Source organism: Meles meles, chromosome 2 (assembly GCF_922984935.1).
Source record: "Meles meles chromosome 2, mMelMel3.1 paternal haplotype, whole genome shotgun sequence".
In the NCBI taxonomy this organism is placed as follows: domain Eukaryota; kingdom Metazoa; phylum Chordata; class Mammalia; order Carnivora; family Mustelidae; genus Meles; species Meles meles.
The window spans coordinates 195,197,462-195,216,636 of NC_060067.1; the positions used below are offsets into that span (position 1 = coordinate 195,197,462).

General features: G+C 45.3%; 1 protein-coding gene across 1 annotated transcript in view; it reads left to right on the forward strand.

Moving 5' to 3' along the window:
* The first annotated feature begins 8,121 nt into the window (after positions 1 to 8,121).
* CENPU (centromere protein U) overlaps positions 8,122 to 19,175 on the forward strand; it is a 34,835-nt gene continuing 23,781 nt past the window's right edge. The window contains exons 1-4 of the mRNA XM_045984985.1: positions 8,122 to 8,197; positions 11,179 to 11,227; positions 13,127 to 13,244; positions 17,189 to 17,294. Coding sequence (XP_045840941.1) covers positions 8,157 to 8,197; positions 11,179 to 11,227; positions 13,127 to 13,244; positions 17,189 to 17,294 — 314 coding nt within the window. The 5' untranslated portion in view covers positions 8,122 to 8,156. The remainder of the gene's footprint in view (positions 8,198 to 11,178; positions 11,228 to 13,126; positions 13,245 to 17,188; positions 17,295 to 19,175) is intronic.

Genomic DNA, 19,175 nt, shown 5'->3' on the forward strand with positions numbered 1-19,175 from the left:
ATCTGTCTCAAAAAAAAAAAAAAAGAAAAGAAAAAGAAAAAAAAGAAGAAAAAAGATATGTAGTCTTCTCACTAATCTTGAACAGACTTATTTTTAATTAAAAAAATTTTTTTAAGATTTTTTTTTTTAATTTATTTGACAGACAGATTACAAGTAGGCAAGAGAGGCAAGCAGGGAGAGAGAGGAGGAAGCAGGCTCTCCACGGAGCAGAGAGCCCGATGTGGGGCTCCATCCCAGGACCCTGGGATCATGACCCGAGCCGAAAGCAGAGTCTTTAACCCACTGAGCCACCCAGGTGCCCCTAATTTTTAAAATTCTTAAAATTTAAATTCAATTTAATTAAAACACAGTGTATTATTAGTTTCAGGGGTAGAATTTAGTGATTCATCAGTTGCGTATAAGCATATGTTGGAATGAGCATTGGGTATATAACACCCAATTGCCCTCCTTAATGCCCATCCCCCAGTTACCCCATCCCCCACCTCCCCTCCAGCAACCCTCAGTTTGTTCCTTAGACTTAAGAGTCTCTTTCAGTGGGGCACCTGGGTGGCTCAGTGGTTAAGCCACTGCCTTTGGCTTAGGTTATGATCCTGCATGATGCGGGGGTCCTGGGATTGAGCCCAGCTTCAGACTCCTTGCTCTGCCAGAAGCCTGCTTCTCCCTCTCCCACTCCCCCGGCTTGTGTTCCCTCTCTGGCTGTCTCTCTCTGTGTCAGATAAATAAATAAAATCTTAAAAAAAGAAGTCTCTTATAGTTTGTCTCCCTCTCTGTTTTTATCTTATTCTATTTTTCCTTCTGTCCCCTGTGTTTATCTATTTTGTTTCTTACAACATCTGAATATGTGAGCTCTGGTCTCTTAAGTACATTTTCAAACCTCCAAGCCCAGTTTTTGTCTGCCCTCCAGTGGCCACATCTCTGTACAGGAAGTTCAACAGAAAAACTAACTTGAAAAAAGAACAGAGGCCCTATAAGAAAGGGTAAGTTGGGGGTTTTTTTGTTTTTGTTTTTTATTCCAGAAGTGGAATATCCATTTGTAATTTGTTTTGTAAGAATAGAGATTTTTGCCAGAAGTTTAAGGAATTGCTCCAACATTGCTTTGGTTTTTGCTTTTTTATTTTTTGGTTTCTGTTTTTTTTAATTTAAATTCTTAGTTCCCATACCTGGAAACATTCATGGAAATCGACCTGGAACATTATTAGGTTCCTGGTAGATTTCGATGATTTGTCAGTTGCATATAACACCCAGTGCTCATTCCATCAAGTGCCCTCCTCAGTGCCCATCACCCAGTTACTCCATCCCCCATCCTTGACCCCCTCCCCTCCAGCAGCCTTCAGTTTGTTTCCTAAGATTAAGAGTCTCTTATGGTTTGTCTCCCTCTCTGAATTTGTCTTGTTTTATTTTTTTCTTCCCCTCCCCTATGTTCATCTGTTTTGTTTCTTAAATTCTACACGTGAGTGAAATCATATGGTATTTGTCTTTCTCTGACTTATTTCACTTAGTATAATACACTCTAGTTCCACCCACGTCATTGCAAATGGCAAGATGTCATTCCTTTCGATGGCCGAGCAAGAGTCCATTGTACTATATACTACATCATCTTTATCCATTCATCTGTCGATGGACATCCGGGCTCTTTTCATATCATGGATATAGTTGTTATGAACATTGGGGTGCATGGACCCCCTCAAATCAGTATTTTTGTATCCTTTGGATAAATACCTAGTAATGCAATTGCTATATATTAACTAACTTGAATTTAAATTAAAAAGCAAAAACAAAGAACCAAAGCAATGTTGGAGCAATTCCTTAAACTCCTGCGAAAATTTGTATTCTTACAAAACAAATAACAAAATCCATTACAAATGGCTATTTTATATATATATGTGTGTGTGTGCATATACACATATATACGTATATATATGTATATATACAGACTTTATTTATTCTTTACGGTATTCTTTTTTTTTAATCTTTTTTTTTTTTATATTTTATTCATCTGACAGAAATCACAACTAGGCAGAGAGGCAGGCAGAGAGAGAGGAGGAAGGAGGCTCCCTGTGGAGCAGGGAGCCCGATGTGGGGCTCGATCCCAGGACCCTGGGATCATGACCTGAGCCGAAGGCAGAGGCTTTAACCCACTGAGCCACCCAGGCGCCCTCTTTACTGTATTCTTTACCTGTTATCTTTATAACAAACCTGTAAGATAAATAATAATATTCCCACTTATATTCTTTTTTTTTTTTAAAGATTTTATTTATTTGACAGAGAGAGAGCACAAGTAGGCAGAGAGGCAGGCAGAGAGAGAGAGAGGAGGAAGCAGGCTCCCTTCCGAGCAGAGAGCTGGATGTGGGACTCGATCCCAGGAACCTGAGATCATGACCTGAACTGAAGGCAGAGGCTTAACCCACTGAGCCACCCAGGCGCCCCCATATTCCCACTTAATTCTTATTTAGAAATCAAACTAATAATCCTAAAACATTAAACTAATATATCCTAAAACATAAAGCTAATATTTATCACCCAAATCCACAGGGAATATATATTGATTTCCACAGGGGAGTGTTCATGCCCAGCTACTCCATTCATCCCAGGGTCCAAGATGTTTTATACATCTTCATGTTCTGCATGTATATTATAAAAGCAATAGTTGTGGGGTTTGTTTTTTTTTTCATTTTCCAAACATGCACGTATGTTCCATAACCAAGGCCCCACCCACCTGCCCACCCAGCCATAAGGATGTCCTCCAACCTCTCCACCATCACTTTTCCTCCTCTGGTTGCTCACACTGCCCCAGGCTACCTGCAGGGGTGAGGGCCCTGCTCCCTCCACTCCTGTGTGTTCAGCCCCCTTCCCGCTCAGCCCACCTTGGCCCCTGGCCCTAATCCTTCACAACCTCCCTAGGTACACGGAGACAAGGTTGTTGAGTTTAACAAATATGTACAAAAGGTTAATGGTGTTGGGGGAGAGCATCTATCAGGGACCACCTGAGAACAGAAAATATGGGCCGTGGCTTCCTTGAAAAGTAATCTGCCCTTGTCTTCACAGAGAGTATCCCAGGAACCCGATCTGTCCTTGGCTGCAGTTTCTCTGATCTGCTGGGCTTCTCCTTGACTGACCCTTCTCCCCTCCGCAGCTGCCAGCCTCCAGTCCCCCGCCCCCACGTTTCACTTATTTTCTTATGAGCTTGCGTGTTTGCCGCCTCCCCCCAGACTGGACTCCGCACTTGGCTTTCTATGTTCAGACGCTCATGCAAGTTCTGATCTTTGCCCCAGCAGAACAAATAACCACGCAGGCTTTGAAATTGTCATTGGACGCTAAAGTCTTAGGCACGGCTCCCACCCACCCTCTTTTTTTTTTTTTTTTTTTTTGAGATTTTATTTATTTATTTGTCAGAGAGAGAGAGTATGCACACAAGCAGGGGGAGTGGCGGCGGAGGGAGAAACAGGCTCCGCACTGAGCAGGGAGCTCGAAGAAAGATTCAATTCCAGGACCCTGAGATCGTGACCTGAGCACAAGGCAGATGTTTCACTGGCTGAACCACCCTGGCGTCCCTCCCATCCACCCTCTGACCAGAACAACTGAAAGTCTTCTTCTTTTTTTTTTTTTTTTTTAAGATTTTACTTATTTGACAGACAGAGATCACAAGAAGGTAGAGAAGCAGGCAGAGAGACAGGAGGAAGCAAGCTCCCCGCTGAGCAGAGAGCCCCATGCGGGGCTCCAGCCCAGGACCCTGAGATCATGACCTGAGCGGAAGGCAGAGGCCTTAACCCACTGAGCCACCCAGGTGCCCCAACTGAGAGTCTTCTTCATGTTACGGTGTTACTGCTTTATCATGCTACGCAAGCGCACGCCCAGGAGATGCGGGAACTGCCCCCTTTCCTCTCTCCTTCTCTCACGCACTTTGAGAATCACTGCTCTAAGCTAACAGTGTAACTGAGAAGGCAGCATGTGAGTTTGGCGTTAGAACGACCAGGTTGGAATCCCGCCTTCCCTATGATTAGCTTTGCGGGCCTGGGCAGGATTCTGCAGAGGATTTCAGTTGTCTGTGTCCACACCATCCATTTTCCACGTTCTCAATTTCCAAGCCCTGTCAACCACCGCTGTTCTAGCAGGAATCCATGTGCTTCCTGGACACTAGTGAGTGTATTCCAGTTCTTTGGCTGCAGGCAGTGGTTCAGGGGTCATGTGTTTGCCCAAACAGCTGTCTAGATGTTACTGTGAAGGCATCATTTAAATGTAATTAATCTTTAAATTAGTAGACTTTGAGTAGGGCAAATTATTCGCCATTCTGCTTTGAGTAGAGCAGAGTGTGGGTGGGCCTTGCCCAATCAGTTGAAGTCCTTAAGAGCAAAGACTGGAATTTTGCCCATGATAAAAAAAAATATTCTGCCTCAAGATTGCGGCCTAGAAATTCTGCCTGAGTTTCTGGCCTGCTGCCCTGCAGAAATCAGACTTAAGGCTGCAACCTCAACTCTTAACCTGAACTTCTAGGCCGCTGGCCTGCCTTCTCATTGCAGACTTGCCAGCCTCCACAATTGAATGTGTGAGATAATTCCTTAAAATAAATCTTTCTGTTGTGTAGATGTATATAAATACACCATCCAGAGTGCTGAACTTCTTCCTGTCTTAACAGTTGGGTAATTTCTTTTTTATATACATATACATGAAAGAGAGATGTATTTTATCTGTATAAATATACATACACACATTTATAGGAAATGTGTGTGTGTGTGTGTGTGTGTGTGTGTGTGTGTGTGTGTGTATACCTCCTATTGGTTCTGTTTCCCTGGAGGACTCTGACTCACCCAGGTAGGTATGTCACCAAAGCTGGACCAATTAGAGTAAAGCTGAGGCCTTTTTCTGGGAATGCTGGATATAGCCACTCTCTTTCTTTGAACGAGGGACTTGGAACAGCTGCCATGTGCCGGCTCTGGACCCAGATTTCAAGATCTAATGCAGGCACCACCACTTACCACCTGTGGGGCTGCTCCTTCATTTCCTTATATGTAAGGTGGGATTATAGTATGTACCACATAGGGTTATTGAGAGGTTTTAATAAGTACTGAACACTTAGAACAATGCCTGGATCATAGTAAATGCTCAATAAATCCAAGTGATGATGACGATGATGATGATGATGCCGGTGGTCGTGGTGGTGGTTTTGGTGGTGGTGATGATGATGATGGTGATGATGGCGGTGATGATGGTGATGATGATATACCCAGCCCAAGGAAAAAGCTGATGTACCAGGAGACTGAGAAAATGGATTCAGAGCCCTGATGGTTTGTCAGATCTCCAGGTCAAACTGAGCTTGACAGGCAGCCTACCTCTGGACACAAGCTCATAAATTCCTTTTATTTTTTTAAACCTACTTGGGTTGAGTTTTTATTTCATCCAGAGTGCGCAACAATTTCCTGTCCTGCCAGTTGGGCAGTTTTGTTTTGTTTTGTTTTTCAGACCCACAAGCACCAGAGCCACAACCCTTTTCCCAGAAAATGGAGCTACTATCCACTCTCACAAAGGTGATAGGAAATCCTGAGATTTCTGTGGCTCCGGGAACCCTGTTTCTACCCATCAGCAGGGAGGGACCTTCAATTCCTCAGAGGTGATTTACTCTCCAATGGCAATTCACAAATAATTCCTGGGTGGGGTGATTTCACTAAGGAGGAATCAGGAAGGGCCTATAAACTATGGAAAGATGAGGGACTTAAGGAAAATGCAAATCAAAAGTATAATAGGATAGCATTTCAGCTCACTAGGTAGGTAAACATGTAAAAGTCTCAAAAGCTCTAAGTGCTGAAAAATATGTGGAGCCAAGGGGACTTTTACATACTGCTGATGTGGGGTTTTAAATCGTAGTCTACCAAACAAGGTATGCAAATGGACATTATCACGTAGAGCTGAAAATGTCCTTATCCTGTGAGATGAGAAGATTACTACTGAGTCTTAGACTCTCAGACAGATGTCACGTGAGACACAAGAGTATTTAGCACTGCATTGTTGGTAAGAGCAAAAAGACTGAAAACAACTGATACACATGGGGAATGGAGAAATAAGAACTGGAATATTTACTTAAAGCATTACAAAGACAATTAAAAAGAATGAATTACAGCTGCATGCATTGATGTGGTTAAATCTAAAGATCACTGCTTTGATTAAGAGCACTTGCAGAATACATACCAAATATCATTTACAGAAAATTTAGAGCTATACAGTAATTCATACATTATTTAGGGATTTATCAAGGTAGCTCCATTTTCTGGGAAAAGCATTATAAGTCTTGTGCTTGTGGGTCTGACACAAGTCAGATGAGAGGTTATTGTTGGGGTGGGGGAGATAGTGGTTTATTTTCTAATCCAGCGGTGAGTACATGGGTGTTTTTTGTTTGTTTGTTTTTGTTTTTGAGAGAGAGTGGGGAGGGAGGGACAGAAAGGATCTTTTTTTTTTTTTAAGGTTATTTATTTATTTATTTATTTGAGAGAAAGAGTGAGATAGCATGAGCAGAAGGAAGGGCAGAGAGAGAAGCAGACTCCTGGCTAAGCCCCACACCAAGCAGGGAGCTCCACTTAGGACTCTATCCCAAGACTCTGGGATCATGACCCTAGTCAAAGGCAGACACCCAACCAACTGAGCCACCCAGGCACCTGGGAGAGAGAGAACCTTAAGAGGACTCCACACCCAGCACAGAGCCTGTGTCAGTGGGGGGCTGGGGAGGATAGACCCTGAGATCATGACCAGAGCCTGATATCACCAGTGGGGTGTTGAACCAAATTAAGCCACCCAGGCGCCCTATGGGTGTTCTTTTTTAGCCTTACATTATGTATATTTATTCTTTTGTCCGCATGAAATGTATAACTTTTTATTGTGATAAAATATACATATACTCAGCATTTTAATCATTTTTAACTCCACCCTTCAGCACTAGTTAAGTACATTCAGGTTAGGCAACCAAAGGCCACTCTCCGTCTGCAGAACTTGTTCATCATCACAGCTGTGTTTCTGGCACGTATCCGAGAAATCATTGCCCAATTCTATGTCATGAAGTTTTTGCTGTGCTTTCTTCTAAGAGGTGTATAGTTTTCAAGTTTAGGTCTTTGATCCATTTTAAGTTCATTTTCATTTACTGTGTGGTAAGGGCCCATCCTATCGTTTGCAGGATAATACATTTTTTTTTTTAAAGATTTTATTTGACAGAGAGAAATCACAAGAGAGGCAGGCCGAGAGAGAGGAAGGGAAGCAGGCTCTCCGCTGAACAGAGAGCCCGATGCGGGACTCGATCCCAGGACCCCGAGATCATGACCTGAGCCGAAGGCAGCGGCTTAACCCACTGAGCCACCCAGGCGTCCCGGATAATACATTTTTTTTTTAAAAGATTTTATTTATTTCTTTGACAGAGAGATCACAAGCAGGCAGAGAGGCAGGCAGAGAGAGAGGAGGAAGCAGGCTCCCTGCCGAGCAGCGAGCCGGATGCGGGGCTCGATCCCAGGACCCTGAGATCATGACCCGAGCCGAAGGCAGCGGCTTAATCCACTGAGCCACCCAGGCGCCCCCGGATAATACATTTTTAAACGAAGAAAAGAAGAGAGTATTAGCTCCAGAAGGGGCCCTTCCCATTTACACTGAGGAAACTGAAAAGAAGTAAAATAATACGCGGGCTCATATAGCTGGTTGAGAGCAGCAACGGGGTCAAATCCTGCCTTTCAAGCAAGGCAGCGCTCTAACTGCCCGGGGAACCTAAGAGCCAGGAGCTCCTTCCGGAATTTGGATCCAGTACCCAGGGCCCGTGCACCACCTCTTTGCAGCTCTGGCTCCTCCCCTTCCCCGCCCCAGGGGCGGGCCCACGAGGCTCAGGAACCGCGGAGCTTTGGAAAACTGGCGCTGCGCACGGGTGGGAGGAAAAGCCCGGCAAAGTCGTCCGTATCAGAGACCATCAACAATAGGTTGTAAGGCGCAGACTCCAGCTTTCCCAGAATTCCCGACCGGGTTTTCCCTCGCTCTCCAGGACGGGGAGGAGCCCCGGGGCCCGCTCCTGTACGGGGTCCGGGGAGGGGCGTGGGGGCGGGCGAGCGTGCTCGGCTGCGATTGGCTGCTCGGAGCGGCGCGGGGTTTGGCGGGAGCTTTATGGGCCGCGTCTGCCGGGAGCTGTGTAGAATCGGATGGCTCCGTCGCGGCGGGTGCGGTACCCGGGGCGGCGCGGGTGAGTTGTGCGGCTGGTGAGGACCCGGACCCGGGACCGGCTTTATCTCTTTCATCTACGGCGGCGTTTGTGCCTCTCGGAGCTGTTCGTGCCGCTTCGCGAGGCTCGTTGGCTCTGCCACCGCGGTACTCGCTCAGGGCCTCGGTTTCCACCTGTAAAATGGGAATGATAATCCCGACTACGCAGGGATTGCCGCCAGACGGAGGAGTTAACCGCTGAAGACTGTGCCTGGAGGGTGCAAAAGAACGTTTGCTAATGTTAGCTTTGCGTGGGTGGGTGTAGTCTAAAGTAGACTCAAAATATTTTGAAACAAAATCCCCGACAATGGCTTGCCGAGTGCCAACTGCTTGCCAGACTTGACATTCTAGAAACGTTTGCACTGTGACTGGTAGTCAGTATCTTATTTTCAAGACCCTGGTGGTTTTATAAAAGACCTTAAAAGCTGGACCTCATCTCCAGCTGAGGGACCAAGCTGCTGCTTGTTATTTTAAAAAGGGCGCTGCAAAATGGGTCAAACAGTTGGTTTTTGTTTGTTTCTCAAAAAGGGCATGCATTTAAAGAGACTGCCAAACCGCTCTCCAAAATATTATTTTTTAAAGATTTTATTTATTTGAGAGAGAGCACGAGAGGGGAGAAGGTCAGAGAGAGAAGCAGACTCCCGGCAGAACTGCGAGCCTGATGTGGGACTCTATCCCGGAACTCCAGGATCGTGACCTGAGCTGGAGGCAGTGGCTTAACCAACTGAGCTACCCAGGCATCCCCAAAATATTTTTTTTCCCAAAATATTATTTTTAATAGATTCATTGACAGCTACCTGACTGGCTGTGTCTTGAGCGCAACCAAAGGCCCGGAGTGGTCCTGGCTAGCGGGGTCTCGGCTGCAGTGGGTACACAAGGTCATACATACATGCAGGAGCTCCTGGGCGGCGGGAGGACTGCCTGGAAAAGGTGGCGTTTGTAGACGCCAGCTGACTGTCGAAGGTGGGCTGAGCAGAACAGGGGGAAAGGCTGGAGCAGGACAGCAGGCAGGTGGCATAAACTGGGACTAAACTGCAGCTGGGGAAGAACGGAAGACTCTCCCAATAGAGGGAAGGATCGGGAAAGAATATGGGCCTTAACCTCACCTGAGGAAAGTTAAACTCATTCTGATAGGCCAGGTAGTTTTTGTTTTTCTCCCCCCACTTCCCTTCCTCTCTCTCCATATATATATGTGTGTGTGTGTGTGTACATAAAACATTCTTGCCTTTGAGACTCCTGAAATCTACCAAAAATCTTACATATGGTATCACAGAAGTTTCTGTCTTTGAGAAATCTCACCTTGCTCCTACCCTAAGGTAAGGAGGAAACCTGACTTTTTCTGAAACACCGAGGAGGCAGGAGCCAGTGGAGAGGAAGATAAGAAGTTAGGTGATCTGGGTTTTAATCCTATTTCTGTTACTTGGCTGTATGAGCATTGATAAGTCACTTCTGAATCCTAGAATCATAGATGCCATAAAATGAATACCTGTTCTACCTTCTTCTTGGGAGCTGAGAATCCGTAAAGCGGAGGTTCTTAGGGTGTGGTTCCTTGCATTTGTTAGAAGTGCAAACTCTCAGATCCCATCCTGGGCTTGCGGAATCAGAAACTTGGGGGGTGGGGCCAAGCAGTCTGTGTGAAGCCCTTCAGGTGATTCTGATGCTGGGAAGTTTGAGAGCCGGGAAGTTTGAGAGCCGGAAAGTTTGAGAACCACGGCTCTAAGGAGTTCAGCCCTTTCATTAGTGATTCACAGTAATATTTTACATTACTGTACAAATCCCCAATGCAATCTGATATTTTATATTTTGTAATTTCCTTTTTGGAAACGCAGAAAAACACTTTGAAAGACATGATGGGGCAATAAATGAAAGTTGGATATAGACTGCAGATTATATAATCATATCCGTGTTAATTTGGAAATTGTACTGTGAGGATGCAATAGAATGTTCTTAGAGACACACTGAGTTATTTGGGGGTAAAGGTGCATGGTGTCTCTAGTTTACATATACACACACAGAAAGCGTAGGAGACAGAATGTAAACCATTGGTGAACCTGGGTGAAGGACAGGAATATTCCTATACTTGTGATTTTTTCTGTAAGTTTGAAACTATATCACATACAACAGTACTCAAATGTGGATTCAGACACACTAAGCTGATTTTGTGACCCACAGACGGGTGTCTGCGTGGCATGTTGTAAAGTAAGAGACGGTATGGAATTTTCCATAGCATCCCTGGTGCCCTACTACAGTGCCTGGTGTGCAAAGGATACTCGATACCCATTCACTGGCGGCAGTATTTCCCATGACTCTTATTTCCAGTTCGTATTTTAGTCCTTGTTTTTCCATCTTGTTTACTTTAAGCTTGAAGATCTACAGCTTTATCCTTTTATGCTAAGGCCCAGTGGAGGGGCATGAGGCAGTGGGAAGAGGGAAGCTGGATTTGAGCCGATGCACGTTTTAATGCCGGCTTCTCCTTGGCCCTGTGCTGCTCTGGGCGAATCTACATCTGCAATATGGGATTCACTTCTGCTTTATAGGACTATTAGAGCCAAAGGAGAAAATATACGCCCTAGAGCCAGACACGGGGTGGAACGGGTGTCAAGTGCGTCGTAAGGGCCGGTGGACCTCCCTTTTTAGTTCTCCAGAAACGGCCAGTCACTGCTATGGACTTGTCCTCAGGGACAAGGATAGCAGCAGGATGGAGAATGTCTGTGTCCCTGAGGCAGACAGGTGTGCGACTTTCTGTACCAGTGGTAGGATTTGACCTGTAAAAAATACATGTGAGTTATGGGTTCTGTTTTTTGGAAGGATTTGGCCATAACCTGACTTTCACTGGGTACGCACTATTCGTGCAACTAACAAGGAATGTAATTTGGGGAGAAAAAATTTTTAGAAAGGGTTGCAAATTAGGGTGCTTCCCAGTTATTTTAAATATTTCCTATTGGTGTTTTTACTGTTTAATAGTGTGAGATCTTCAAAGAAGACTGTAGGAAGAACGCCTTCTGCAAAAGATGTAAGTTATCTTTGATTTTAATGTAATTCAAAGATGTAACTTTGATTTTAATGTATTCTCTTGTAATCGATGATATGAAATCACGTGTTTCGAGGGACGCTTTGAATCTTCTAGATTTCACTGGGTAAACTCAGTTTTATTGTGATGAAAAGCATATTCCTTTTCCTCCCACCTTTACCAGTCTATTGGAAGAAATAACCACTGTTAACATTTTGAATCTTTTTTCTGAGCCTTGTTTTTTTTTTGGTTTTTTTTTTCCAATTTGGATAATTAATATCCTACAAAAATGTGTACAACTGTCTGTATTTTGCTTTTTACTTAATTACTTCTCCATTTGTTTCCCACAATTACTTGTGATTTCATACTGTTGATTTAGTCCACATTATAGTTTCTGTTTAGGGTCTTAAAATAAATGTATGTTAAAAGCGGGTACGTTTCTTCAGCACTCTGCATAGCTCATTTCATATTCTTTTTAAATGGCTCATCCACTTGGCAGTGGAAACCCACATCAATGACATCGAGAGTGGCTGCTTTCAGGGCACAGGGAGTCAGGGGCTTGTCTGCTCTCTGCCCTGCTCTCCTGTCCTTTTTTTTTTTTTTTTTTTAAGATTTTATTTATTTATTTGACACAGAGATCACAAGTAGGCAGAGAGAGAGGGGGAAGCAGGCTCCCCGCTAAGCAGAGAGCCCCATGCGGGGCTTGATCCCAGGACCCTGGGATCATGACCTGAGCCGAAGGCAGAGGCTTTAACCCACTGAGCCATGCAGGTGCCCCCGTCTTTTGAGCTCTCTCTCCACCTGCTGCCCTAGCCCCAGCCTTCAGGGGGTGGCTCTTGTCCCGTGGGAAGGCCTAGGCTCCCACACCTGCCCTAGCTTGCTTGTTCTCTGGGTGGATTTCTCTCAGCTCTCTGCCCTCAGTGGCTAACATCAGTGTGCCTGGCATGGGTTTCTCCAAGTTCTTCAGCCCCGCTCCCAGCCTGTCTTGGCCGGAAGTCCAGAGGCCCAAGGACGATTTCTCAGCTTTCCTGACCTCTTTCTTCCCTTGAAGGCAGCTGTGTGTGGAGGCCAGTTTGCTGCAGGGAGGTTGGAGGGTCTGTAAGTGGGAACGTTGTGTTTGTTGTTGTTGTTTTTTGGTCAGTTTATTCCATCTTCTTTCTGTCTTCCAGAATTTTCTTTATGCTTTCTCATCTGTTAATGGCACCTTCCACGTTTTCCAGAGTTGAGATGGAAATTTTTCTCGTTTTCTGTATGTTTTGATCCATATGAGGATTTGGGATAGCAAACTTCGTGGGGCTTGTTAGTATATTGAACCATAAACCCTTGTCTCTCTTCTTTGGTTGGCAGTTTCCAGTGCTGTGGGTCCTTGTGAACTCTCAGGTATATGGGCATATTTCTGGAGCAGGGGCCCAGAGCTCTGCCGAGATCCAGAGTCGGCAAACTGTGGCCCATGGGCCAAATCTTGCCTGCTCCCTGTTTTTTGGACAGCCCTGTGAGCTGAGAATGATCTTTATATTTTTAAATGGTTGAACTAAAATCAGAAGAACATCTCATGAGAGGGGAAAATGACGCGAAATTCAAATTTCCGTATTCGTAAATAAATTTACTGCAACACAGCCCTGTTTATTGTCTTTGTTGTCGCCGTCTGCTTTCAGACCGCAGCAGCAGAGCCGAGTAGTTGCAACAGGTGCAGAGCCTAATATATTTACCGTCTGGTCCCTTACAGAAAAGTTTGCCAGCGCCTGCCCCGGTTTGTCAAAGGGGTCTGTGTCTCTCCCCGCAACAGGTGTTAAGGATCACTTCATTCGGCAGCGCGATAGCAGAATTATCCTCACTAGATAAGTCAGCTAGTAATGGTCCTGTTAGAGCCCATTCAATGACTTTGCCTTTGTCTACTTTTAGAAAGCCCGGCCAACGCAGAAGCCCACTGATGTGTTTGATTTCCCCGATAATTCTGTTATTTCCAGCATCGACGGGCTGGGTGACAATGAGAAAGATGAAGAACCTTATGAAATCTTTGGTCAGTATTTTAAGTCTTTATCCTAAAGTTTTTTTAAAGTAGTTTATCCTCAAACCTTTAGGCCAGTTACTGATAAAAATATGGAAATGTCTTCAAATATAAAAATCCACTGTCTGCATATGACTGTATTGTTGGGGGGAGTAGTTGATAATGTGAGTTAGTTTTCCTCATTTCTCAGTACGTTGGGACTACGAACTCTGTTAAACACTTATCAGGATGGAACTCCTCTAGTAGCATTTGTCAAGCCAGTCCTATCAGGAACCCCTTCATAGCACTCTAACAAGAAGAATGTGAGCTCTACTTCTTACTCCATGCCACCAACAATCATTCAGTAAGGGGCCTGAATTTAGGGAGGAGAAGAGGGGTAATACACCGAGGCAGAAGGTTCCTTCAGGAGAGCCAGCGGAGAGCTTCACCTGTGTTCCCTGGGGTGTGAGGAGAACAGGGCTGGTACCGGGTTGACCAGGAGTATGTGAGTTGTCCAGCTGGGACTGCTTCTGGCTGTACCCTCCGTGGCCACTCCACAGGCCAAAACGTGGCAGAAAGTGCCAGCTGCCCCCACAATGAGATCAGCAGTGATCAGACATTGTTGCTGGAATAAATTTTAAGGGCATTTTTTTTTTTCAAATATTTTTTATTTCTTTATTTAACAGAGAGTGAGAGATCACAAGTAGGCAGAGAGGCAGGCAGAGAGAGAGGAGGAAGCAGGCTCCCTGCTGAGCAGAGAGCCCGATGTGGGGCTCGATCCCAGGACCCTGAGATCATGACCTGAGCCGAAGGCAGAGGCTTTAACCCACTGAGCCACCTAGGCGCCCTTAAGGGCATTTTGAAAACCTATACTCTCTGACATATTTTTCATTTGGTCTCTAATAGCTTCTAGTCTGATTTTTTGTTAATAAAAGAATAGTGTACATTTAATAAGCATTGTCAGAGTATGTCTTTTGTGGCTTGATTGAAGTGTTTTAATTAAGGAAATTGAAAGGTAAAAGATCTGAATCCAAAAGAAACCACATAATTTTTAAATTTTTATTATTTTTTAGAGAGGGGGACGTGAGCAAGGGACAGAGGGAGGGAAGAGAATCTTTTTTTTTTTTTTTTTAGAACTTTTTTTTTTAAGATTTTATTTATTTATTCGACAGAGAGAGACCACAAGTAGGCAGAGAGAGAGGAGGAAGTAGGCTCCCCACCGCGCAGAGAGCCCGATGCAGGGCTCGATCCCAGGACCCTGAGATCATGACCTGAGCCGAAGGCAGAGGCTTAACCCACTGAGCCACCCAGGCGCCCCCGAGAGAGAGAGAATCGTAAGCAGGCTCCAGCCCAGCACAGCACAAAGCTTGATCTCACCACCCTGAGATCTTGACCTGAGCAAAAATCACAAGCCTAATGCTTAACTAAGCCCCCTGGGGCGCCCTCATATAATTTTTTTAAATTGAGATGGAATTCACTTACCCAAATTCCCCATTTTCAAGTACAATTCAGTGGACTTTGGTGTAGTTACAAAATTGTACAACCATTGCCACTGTGTATTCCAGAACCTTTAATCACCCCAGCAGGAAACTGTACCCATTCACGGTCCCTCCCCACCCCTCCTTCCCCCAGCCCGTGGCAACCCTCCGCCTCCTTCCTGGCTGTGGGTGTGCCTCCTCCCATAAACAGGGTCATACCCTGTCCATTTGTGACTGGCTTCTTTCATTCTGCCTAGTATTTTCAGGGTCCATATGTCCTATAGCAAGAATCAATACTTTGTTCCTTTTAAAAACATTTTCCTTCAGTAATCCATTGCTTGAATACTCCTCACTTTGTTGTCCATTTGTCGGTCACGGCCGTGCACCTGGCTTGTTTCCCCTGTGGGGCCACTGAGTTATCCTGCCGTGAACATTCACACACAAGCTTTTGCACAGACTCGTGTTTTCCTTTCTCTCAGGGCCGTACCCGCGGGTGAAACTGCTGAGTCATATGGTCCTGCCCCTTCACCGTTTTGAGGGGCCGCTTTACCGAGCAGCCGCCCCCCACCCAGCAATGCACGAGGCCCCCATTTCCCCACGGCTTCATCAGCTCTTGTTATCGCCCGACTTTCTAATTCTGGCCATGACTGTCCAGGGCGGTCTCACTGTGTTTGTGTGGTAACCTATGCAGACCATAAAACTGACGGTTTTCACCATTTTTAAGAGTATGGTTCTGTGGCATCAGCGCTGTCCTCACTGTCTACCTCCAGAACCTTCCCACTTCCCCCGAGAGTCCGTGCCCGCTGGACTAGCAGCTCCTCCCTGTCCACGCCTCCCAGCCCAATTTGTCGTTTCTAGAAATTTGACTACTCTAACTTCCTATGAGAGGATTCTACAGTATTTTTCCTTTCATTCCTTTTTTTTTTTTCCCTCCATTTAACAGTATGTCTTCAAGGCCCACCTGTGGTGTTGCATGGGTCTGAATTTCCTTTTTTTTTTTTTAAATATATTTTTTAAGGATTTTACTTATTTATTTGACAGAGATCACAAGTACGCAGAGAGGCAGGCAAGAGAGAGGGGGAAGCAGGCTCCCTGCCAAACAGAGAGCCCGATGCGGGGCTCGACCCCAGGACCCTGAGACCATGACCTGGGCCGAAGGCAGAGGCTTAACCCTTTGAGCCACCCAGGCGCCCCATGAATTTCCTTTTGAAAACTGAATCCTGTTCCATCCTCTGTGTACCGCCATTCGGCTGTCTGGACACTGCCGTCGCTTTCATGTTGTGGTGACTGAATCAAACATCTGTTAGAGTCCCTGCTTTCACTTCTTCGGAGTGTAGACGCAGAAGTAGGGATGCCGGATCCTGTGGTCACTGTTTTGAGGCCTCGCTCTGCCGTCGGCACGGAGGCTGCAGCATCCACGTTACACTTCCGCAGCGGTCCACCAGGGTCCCGGCTTCCCCGCGGCCTCACTTGGGTTTCGTTTTGACGGTGGGTGTGAAAGGGTCCCCTCGCAGTGGTTTTGAATTGCGTCTCCCCAGTGGCTAACGATCTTGAACATCCTTTTATGTGCTTGTTGGCTACTGGTGTGTCTCTTTTAAGAGCTATCTCTTCAGACCCCAGGACCCTGAGATCATGACCTGAGCCGAAGGCAGAGGCTTAACCCACTGAGCCACCCAGGTCTTTGTTATTTGCAGCATGAGCAAATCCCTTTGCCTGGCTGGGGGCAGCGCAGAGCTTATCCCTACCTTTAAAATCATGCACTGATAGTGTTCCTCGCTTAAGCAGCTGTCTGATGGAACACCTGTCTAAAGTCTACACTCTGAGCTAAGATTTGAGCATGAAGCAGTGTTCGCTTGGCTCTTACCAGGCACCCCGCAGCAACCCCTGGCCGCCTCCCTCGCTCCCCCAAGCTCCCCCTCACTGAACAGGAAGGAGTGTCCTCCTTTACTCTGAGCCATTTTCTGTGCCTTTCCCAGCGTGGGGTCTCACGTAGAGCCCTGATGCTCCTCCTGGTGAGGACAGAGGACACCAGGCTTCCCACTCACATTTCTTTCAGCCTATTGAGAAACTCCAACAGAGCGTGTCAGTACAGTAACACAGTGAACACTGATAAACGTTCATGTGTTTACTAATGAAACGCTTTAAATTGCTTAGTGTTGAGGTGCGAGCTCAAAGACCTTTAGTGAGTCGGTCGCCTGTGTTGTGGGAACCGTTCACACCGAGATTTGGAACAATGAGAAACGCTGCTCAAGCTGCCAGACTTTTAAAGTTGTGCTTTAAAAAAAAAAATCTCGGGGCGCCTGGGTGGCTCAGTGGGTTAAGCCTCTGCCTTCGGCTCAAGTCATGATCTCAGGGTCCTGGGATCGAGTCCCACATCAGGCTCTCTGCTTGGCGGGGAGCCTGCTTCCTCCTCTCTCTCTGCCTGCTTCTCTGCCTACTTGTGATCTCTCTCTGTCAAATAAATAAATAAAATCTTTAAAAAATAAAAATCTCTCGTAGACCCTCCTCTACACAGCACCGCGATATATGCTGATGAAGACGAATTCTCCAAGCACTGCGGGTCCTCCGTCCCCTCGACTCCTCAAGGAAAAGAGGCGGAGAAAAGGTATGGTTCTGTTTCAAGTGCTCGTGGAGCCGTGGTCAGTGGGATCTCCCTGAGAAGCTCTCTGAGACAGGCGCTTACAGACTAAAGCTTTTGAAAGATCTCTGGAGCCAACTTGAGTTTTTCCTCAAGAGAACTGGTGCACGAAAACTTGTTTTCAGAAATTAACGTGACTTGTAGTAACTAATTGTAGGCACGTATTTCCCATCATAGGAAACAGGCCTGGGGATGTAGTTACAGCAGAGGGACTGCAGCTATTACCTAGTTGTATTTGAAAGTTGCTGGGAGAGTAGATCTTAGCAGTTCTCATCACAAGAAAAACAAATTTTGTAGCTCTCTGTGGTGACAGATGTTAAATAGAGTTACTGAGGAGATCATTTTGTTGTGTGTACAAGTAGCAAATCGTTGTGTTGTACACCTGAAGCTAATATGTCAATGATACCTCAATTTTAAAAGTTGGATTTATTTTATTTTTTTTTATAAAGATTTTATTTATTTGACAGAGAGAGAGATCACAAGTAGGCAGAGAGGCAGGCAGAGAGAGAGGAGGAAGCAGGCCCCCCACTAAGCAGAGAGCCCGATATGGGGCTCGATCCCAGGACCCTGAGATCGTGACCCAAGCCGAAGGCAGAGGCTTTAACCCACTGAGTCACCCAGGCGCCCCTAAAAGTTGAATTTAATCTAAAGAGCCCCGAAGTAATTATAATGGACACCGGACTATCCTACAGAACATGCTTGTGAAGGGGGTTTTAGCTTTGAGGTAAAACAAGGAGGGAGGGGGAAGCTTTTTTTATGTTTTATTTTTTATTTTTTTAAGTTTTTATTTTAGTTCCAGTCGCCAAGTTCTCCTCACAGGTGGGGCACTGCTAATCCCATCACCCATTTCACCCTCCTGGCACCCTGCTCCCCTCTGGTCACCGTCAGTTTGTTCTCCGTAGTTAAGAGTCTGTTTCTTGGTTTGCCTCCCACTCCTTTTTTCCCCCCTTCGCTCCTTTGTTTCTTAAATTCCACATGTGGGTGAAATCAGATGGTGTTTGCCTTTCTCTGACTCCACTCAGCACAGTACTCTCTAGCTCCATCCACGTCACTGCAAATGGCAAGGTTTTGGTTTTCTGATGGCTGAGTAGCGTACACTGTATGTGTATCCCGCTTTATCCATTCACCAGTCGTTGGACCCTTGGGCTGTTTCCACAGTTTGGCTATTGTAAATAACGCTGCTATAAGCATCAGGATGCATGTATCCCTTTGAATTAGTGTTTTTGCATTTTGGGGGTCAATACCCAGTAGTGCAGTTTGCTGTTTAATTTTTGGGGAACCTCCATACTGTTCTGCACAGTGGCTGCATCTGTATTTCCACCAACAGGACATGAGGCCCTTTCTCCACAGCCTCGCCAACACCTGTTGTTTCTTCCAGCCTTGATTTTAGCTGTTCTGACCCCAGATGTAAGGGGATAGCAGCAGGGGGACTACAGCTAGTAGTTTTTTGTTTTTTTGTTTTTTTGTTGTTGTTGTTTTTTTTTTTAGGATTAAAGAGAAGTTTATTTTTTGATTCTCACAAATATGGTTCATTATTTTAATATAAGTGTTGGGTCATACTGGGAAAAGTATCTTTTATTTCCTTTTGAAATTCTTTTCAGGAATAGCTCCCTTTATTAAAGATATCTGCCATGCTTTATCTCTTAAGGAATCTATAAACAGAATAAAAGAACATAAGCTGAAGAATTAACTAGTGATCACTTGCTATTCTAAAGTCCAAATTGTCTCTTCACCAGATGCCTCTTAGCCAGGTAGAAGTCCTAAAGTTTCCCTAATTCTAAATATAAGAAATTGACTATTACTCATTTTTTTAAAAAAATAAGTGTTTGAAAAGAAAACATAAATGAA